A 7500-nucleotide genomic window follows, 5' to 3' on the forward strand; every position below is an offset into this window, starting at 1 on the left:
AACTCTGGTTCAGCGCTGGGGTTTTTCGAGTTTAAAAATTTCTTATGTGGATGTAACATAGCTCATGCATTTTCCTGTGCATGCAGCTTCAATCTTATTTTTGGGCATAAAATTGGTGTCCTAGAATCCCCAGCTTTGTTCCAAGGGAAAAAAGTTGCAAGTTACACACTTCAGGGTCACGTGCTTCTGCTCTAAGAGATGAAAACTGATTGAGTGCACAATGTGATTTTGTGATAAGTGCATCTCAGCTTGTGCTGAGCACTCTTTGAAAACTTAGTTTAGTCTGGCACTGGAATACTCCTTGAATACTCCAGGAATTTTAGCTGTCAATTGCTGTAGATACATTGCCATAACATACATGCATTTGTAATTTACAACTCTTCAAGGTCACCTGTTGTATAATAATGGCCAGATTTAGTGTACTAAACTGTAACAGTGCTAATATGTCAATGACAGCTCTGGTAAACGGTACCTAAGATGAAAGAGATAAGTGGTCATCTAGTGTTTTGGGAGCTGTAAACATGAAAAAAAATTAAAAACAACAAAGAAACAAAAATTAGTCAAAACATAAACATAGACCTCCTCCATCTTGTTGGAGAACCAGGAAATCTTTTGATTACATACAACATTCAATATTTTTATTCATATAAAGTGAGCTTTTAGGTTGGCTTTGCAAACTGAAGAAAAAAAATGTAAATTCCTTATTATTTAGGTTTTTTGAGAGTATTATTTTTATAAATACAAAACATTAAGAGTGATTATTTTAATCCATGAAAGGAGGCGTAATAGTCGGTGCCTATTATACCAAAGTATTAAATGATTTAGGGAGTACTAAGCAGAAGTATTTGTCACGGATTACATGTAACTAACGAGTAAAATTACTAAAATTATTTCGAACGTATAAAGATTACGTTTATGATTATGATGTAAGTATGGTGATTTTTAATCGGATAAACTTTTATTCAGCTGAATTGAAAATGCCATTTTGTTTTACTCGATATGTAGGGTACTTTTATACATGTATTTTACTCAATATCTTGAGTACTATTAAAACTCGTTGTGTGAGTAAATTTCTGTTTTACTCAAAATGTAGAGTACGTGTTACTCAATCTATGAGTAGATAATCAGTCTACTCAAAATAAAGAGTTAGTATGGATGCATCTCTCTTGAGTACTTTTACCTCTAAATTTGAGTTAATATTACTCAATGTATGAGTACTCTTACTCATACAACTGAGTATGTTAACTCACCCTGAGTAAACTTACTCCATCCCGAGAGTATAAATTACTCAACATTTCTACTACTGGGTACTCAATATAATGAGTTACTATGGATGCAACGATTTACTCACTATTTTGAGTTCAATTTACTCTGCTTTTTTTTGCTGTGCACTGGGACCATGGGCTCACTTGGCAGTCGACTTGTTCAACACCGTGACATTCGCGTCTTTCCAGCGCTATTCAAGCGATCACACGGAGGGTAAGTTAATTTTAGTATACAGAGCTGTATTACACGTATCAGTCAATGATTGCGGAAGGCGCGTGGAGATTCAGCGTTCGTTGTGTTCTCCCGCCCGTCATTGCAGTCAGTGATTGCAAAAAGATTTGTTTTAGTTTCGACGCTTGCACAGAGTCGCGCAACCAGTAAATGTTTTTCATAAGCTACCTTAACACCGTTTTCGCGCTGCAATAAGAAACCTGTGGAACTGTTTTAAGTGTCAATGATGTTAAAAGTTGATTATCTGAAGACACAAACGGGCCAAAAATTTAATCAAAAGCCTGAAAAAATTAAAGTGGTTTGAACAGTACGTGTATAGACCTGTTTTAATTAAGCAATGTTTAATTTAGCCCTTGCGTGTTAGGAATCCTAAGCTACATTAATTTGTTTTTTTTGGCAACAGTCAACTTACTTGTTTCACAACAATCGCCGGTATAACCTTCTTTGCAAGAACATGATTGCTCTTGTAGAGTTCCTCCGTTCAAACATGTAATGTTCTGGCATTGCCGTGTTTTTCGAAGAGTGTACCGACACGCTCCTCCACATTTCTCGGTGATTATGCGGTTTCTTGCGCTGGATTGAATCCCTGAGACGCCGCACGTAATCGGACAAGCGCTCCACTGGGACCACGAACTCACTTGGCAATCCACCTGCTTACTACCGTAACATTGTCGCGTTTCATCTAAAGTTGGGCAAGCTGCTCCACCACAAGAAGCAGACGATGTAACTGTTCTGCTGCGTCGCTGCGAACCTTGCTGTCCGCAAGTGTCAGTGCTACACGAGCTCCATGAATCCCACGAACTCACTTGGCAATCCACCGGCTTACTACCGTAACATTGTCGCGTTTCATCTAAAGTTGGGCAAGCTGCTCCACCACAAGAAGGAGACGATGTAACTGTTCTGCTGCGTCGCTGCGAACCTTGCTGTCCGCAAGTGTCAGTGCTACACGAGCTCCATGAATCCCACGAACTCACTTGGCAATCCACCGGCTTACTACCGTAACATTGTCGCGTTTCATCTAAAGTTGGGCAAGCTGCTCCACCACAAGAAGGAGACGATGTAACTGTTCTGCTGCGTCGCTGCGAACCTTGCTGTCCGCAAGTGTCAGTGCTACACGAGCTCCATGAATCCCACGAACTCACTTGGCAATCCACCGGCTTACTACCGTAACATTGCCGCGTTTCATCTAAAGTTGGGCAAGCTGCTCCACCACAAGAAGCAGACGATGTAACTGTTCTGCTGCGTCGCTGCGAACCTTGCTGTCCACAAGTGTCAGTGCTACACGAGCTCCATGAATCCCACGAACTCACTTGGCAATCCACCGGCTTACTACCGTAACATTGCCGCGTTTCATCTAAAGTTGGGCAAGCTGCTCCACCACAAGAAGCAGACGATGTAACTGTTCTGCTGCGTCGCTGCGAACCTTGCTGTCCGCAAGTGTCAGTGCTACACGAGCTCCATGAATTCCAAGAACTTACTTTACAGTCTGCAGTGGGGCATCGTCGTTTGCGTCGTCTTCTGCAACCGTCTGTGTCATGTGGAACCAACAACAAAATGAAGAATAAGAACTTTACTGAAAGCATTGTTGTATTTAGTCCGCCTTTAATCTACTAGGAAACCGATAAAAGAACTCTGGAAATAATTATGCATAAAGGCGGAAAGGGTGGAGCTATGCGTAGCCACGATTGGAGAGTGAAGTGAAGCGCGGACCCTATCATCAAAGCCAAGGAATCAATGTGATCTATTGATTTTGGACAGAAATTAATGATTGTGAAATTCAAGACGTGGGCTTTGTTTGAAAGGTTCCTCCTGACAAATTTGTCTGTTGGAAGACAGCATTCACATTTCCACCCAAAGTTTTACCTTAAATAACCCTGGAGAAAGACAACTCCTAGAAGCCTTGAAAGAACTGTTCAGACATTTTGTCTTTCTTGATCAGGTCCTAGCCTTTAACACGAAGTAAATCGTATTATTACGGTTTCCTCCCCCACACTTCCCCCCCCCCCCCCCCAACCACCGACTCGAAAAAAACAATGGGTTACGTTTGAAATATGTTTGAGGACTCGAACACTTTTTTCTAGATTTTAGCTTAGTCGGCTTTTCGCAGTCATTTATTGACTGAATTGTTACTTTCGTTTCGCAACCGTGAAGGCAACAGCCCATTTGATTTTCGATGAGCTAAACATGTCCGCATTTTGATAACAAGGATCACCTAGCATGAAGAATCAGTCCGACTCGATCGTAAGCGTGAAGTTAAGAAACGAGATCTCAGTCCCTAGAGTTTTTTGTGACGCAGATATGCAGTTTAAAAAATCAGAGTAAATTTTAGAAGGAAAAACAAATAGGTAAAAAATCTAGTGAAAAGAGCCAAGAAGTATTGTTGATGCGCTTCCGTGGTTTCTCAGAAACAAGGAAACAAAACAGAAAAACTTGAGCATATTTCTCAGATGGTCACAAACCATGGGAAAATATCTCCTCTTCTTTTCGACGAATTTGATCAATCACAGATACACAAACCGCAAAATCAACAAAGAAAATTATACAAATGGAATAAATTAACGGTTGAATTAAAACGAAAACGAATTGCTTTTTCAAGTTTTATAAAAAATGCGTTGGAACACAATGTTTATCACCGCTGTTTGTGTTATTTTCTGAGGTATTATTATTCAACACGGATTTTACTGCGACGTTCGGCGGCGGTACCCATCACAGCATAGACTTAATCCGTCATTGCTCTATAGAAATATAGCATCTTCGGTAAAATTTGTATCATAAAATGGAACTTGATCAATTTCTTCATGCGCATTATTAGTGATTTCCGAACAGACTCAAACAACTCATTGTAAACTTTTCTCAGAAAAAAAGGAACTTCCTATATGTATAAAGGTAGTCAGGCTTGACAGCTTCAATTATCGTTATTGATAAATGCTACTCAACCTAGAAGACAACTGCATCAATGGTTTGTCTCTTGCTGACTTTCAGAAGTCGTTCATCCTCGACGATCCGTGATCACATCCTGATTGACAAACTACAAATCAGTGTATGGCCTCGTTGAACCATGCAAGGCGATCGTTCATAATTGTTCGAGCGACATCCTATGCCGACCAGTCCCTAAAGATATTTTGTGACGCAGATAAGCAGCTAAAGAGGCCATTTTAAAGGGAATAAGAATTGCCCCATGACAGGGGTTTAGTGGAAAAGCCGGGGCGCGGGATGCCGGGGTGCCGGGGTCTATGGAAAACACGGGGTGACTAAATAAACTAAATAACGAAAATAACGTGTGAGCATTGCTTCTCTAAAAAACATTTTAATGGGAACTTAACTGGAACATTTGAACTGAAATCTATCTAGTAACGTATTGTACTAGTAAGTTAGTTCCATGCAGCGGTTGAAAATACAATATATATTTAATGGGGAAAATAAGCAAAAATACTTTAAGAAAATACCTAACTGTAACTAAAACAAAGATCAATCGTTTGAAAAATGCAGTTGCAATAACTATTAAAATAACGTTACTATTTCATAATTCTCACGAGTTGAAAACTCGAAAATGGTAATGTGGAATTCCGTTATTGATAAGGTTATTGTAACATCCCAAACAAGATGATTCTGAGCAAACTTATGAACGGCCTTTGTCCAGGCGATTTGTCATTGTATTGCTAAATATACATGTGACTTGTATTGCGCAAGCTAATTAAGGCCGCAACTTTCGAACATTCCGCAATTTGTATAATTTGATGACGTCATAGACGTAATTTACAACTTTATGACTTGCTAGTCAGAAGAACTGTGAGACGCCACTGGGTAAATGTCTTTCTTTGATTTAAGTTAACATTTGCATTTCTTTCACTAACTTCAACTCTGTAATTTAGATTTTGAACGTCTACACTCCCTGCGATGACCGTGAAATAAAGGAGTAGTTTAAAACCGTGGAAACTCTTCGGCTAGCAACACAGTCATAAACTTGAAAAACGTCGGGCCGACGTTTTTCAAGAATACCCAAGTGCAATCCGTTTCAATGTTGTCCATTTGTGTCCATCCATGGTTCTCTTTCTTTTTGCTGCATTTATTTTATGTTGGTCAACAGTTTTAAATGGTTACTTACTTACATCTTTTTGCGTGACATAGCACCTTTAAGTATTGCTTGTGCGTTATTGTGAGCAAAGTTTCGATTGCTAGAGGAACTATACAGTGAACATGACAGTGAGAATAAACATTTTCCAGCTTTCTTAATAGTTTCCCTTGGTAAGTCCATTCTCTCGCCATTTTTGAAACGATGATAAGATCTCCAGGAGGTGGAGATGTAGAAGATTTGGGCTGTAAAGTATTGCCACAGCCAAAATATGTCGCTGTTTGAGCTGGTAAAAGGTAAAGTCTCTGCTTACGAGCCAGAAGGCTCATCAGGCCGGCGCTATCTCCGGTTTCTGTAGCATGAAGCGACTAGGAGTATTTATACTCCCCCCTGGATGGGATGCTAGTCCATCGCAGGGCTACCCCCAGCATTAAATTCACCGGTACCCATTTATACACCTGGGTGGAGAGAGGCACCGTGAGAGTAAAGTGTCTTGCCCAAGAACACAACACAACGTCCCCGGCCAGGCCCCGAACCCAGACCACTCGATCCGGTGTCGAGCACACTAACCATGAGGCCACCGCGCCTCCCTCTGAGCTGGGCAACACTGTAAAAGACAAATGAAAAACTGCCCAATAATCGGAGAAGGGAAGCTAGGAATATTCAGTTACAGGGAGTTGACTTTAATAGAATTGCTGCGCATTACCGGGATTCAGCGGGACTGGGGCTGGCGAAGGCAAAGGCGAGGCTGCTCATACAATCCCAAACCAGACTCACAAACTTAAAGTCATAGCCTAGGTATCTGAGTCACGATGGACTAAACTTGATTTGCAACCTTTTCTGTATACGTTTTTATACTATATAGATTTTTCCACTAGTTTTATAATTTTCAACCTGTTGATAAATGTGTTAGAAAACGTTATTGTTGGGTACCCATTCAAATGTTCCAGTTAAGTTCCCTTTGAAGCGGCGCTTTAGGATAGAAATTCTCCCTGTAATTTGAACTTGGAAAAAAGAATTATGAAATAGTAACGTTATTTTAATAGTTATTTCAACCGTATTTTTCAAACGATCGATCTTTTTGTCTTAGTTACAATTAGGTATTTTCTTCAAGTATTTTAGCTTATTTTTTCGTCAACCTTTTGCCATTAAAGATATATTGTATTTTCAACCGCTGGAACCAACTTACTAGCACAATACGTTATTGCTGGATTTCAGTTTTGGATTTCTGAACAAGTTTTTCACATAGAAAATTCGCGACAATTAAAAGTTGTGCTTTCGTTTCGCTGTAATCCTCGTGTCAAAGAAACGTTATAATGTAAATAAGAGAATAACGAGATTTATATTTGCAGGTTACCTGTCCTCTTACTACTAAGGTCAAACTCTACATCTCTGTGCAATAAGCGTATTCAAAATTTCCTCATATTACTTTATAAAAGTATTTTTTTTTTGTTTTCTTTTTAAGAAAGGGTTTTCCTGCTTACATCATGAAAAATACGTTTTCTCTCCCGTCCTCTTCTTAGGCATGATCTTCGCGGAAATTATATTCTGTTCCTCAATAAACCTAGAGAACAACCAGTTATGGTCTTAGTTCTTTTTTCTTACGTATGAGCTAAGTTGCGGAATGCGCTACCTGATTTTATCCGTACCACTGAGTTGATTGGTTTCAAAAGAGAATCCAGGGCCGCATTTTGTAATGCAGCTTTTCTTTTTAATCAATATATCTTTAAATATTATGTATTTAGTAGGTATCTGTATGTGCTATGTATTTTAGCTGTAAATGTAATGTCTCGAAGATATTGGCTCTTGTTCTTATTCTAAATTCGAGATGAAATAAAGTCTATGCATGCATGTATGTATGTATGTTACCTTTAGCAGGGGGCGTGCGCACACTTTGTAATCTGCGACTTCAGTGCTTACCATATGACAGA

At 39.5% G+C, this 7500-nt stretch overlaps 1 protein-coding gene across 1 annotated transcript in view; it reads right to left on the reverse strand.

Annotated features, from left to right (window-relative positions):
• Window positions 1–7500, reverse strand: part of LOC137968241 (A disintegrin and metalloproteinase with thrombospondin motifs adt-1-like) — a 31525-nt gene that overhangs the window by 14452 nt on the left and 9573 nt on the right. Inside the window, exon 3 of the mRNA XM_068814854.1 lies at window positions 1910–3104. Within this exon, the coding sequence (XP_068670955.1) occupies window positions 1910–3104 (1195 nt within the window). The remainder of the gene's footprint in view (window positions 1–1909; window positions 3105–7500) is intronic.

The sequence above is a fragment of the Montipora foliosa genome, chromosome 8 (genome assembly GCF_036669935.1).
Source record: "Montipora foliosa isolate CH-2021 chromosome 8, ASM3666993v2, whole genome shotgun sequence".
NCBI classification, from domain to species: domain Eukaryota; kingdom Metazoa; phylum Cnidaria; class Anthozoa; order Scleractinia; family Acroporidae; genus Montipora; species Montipora foliosa.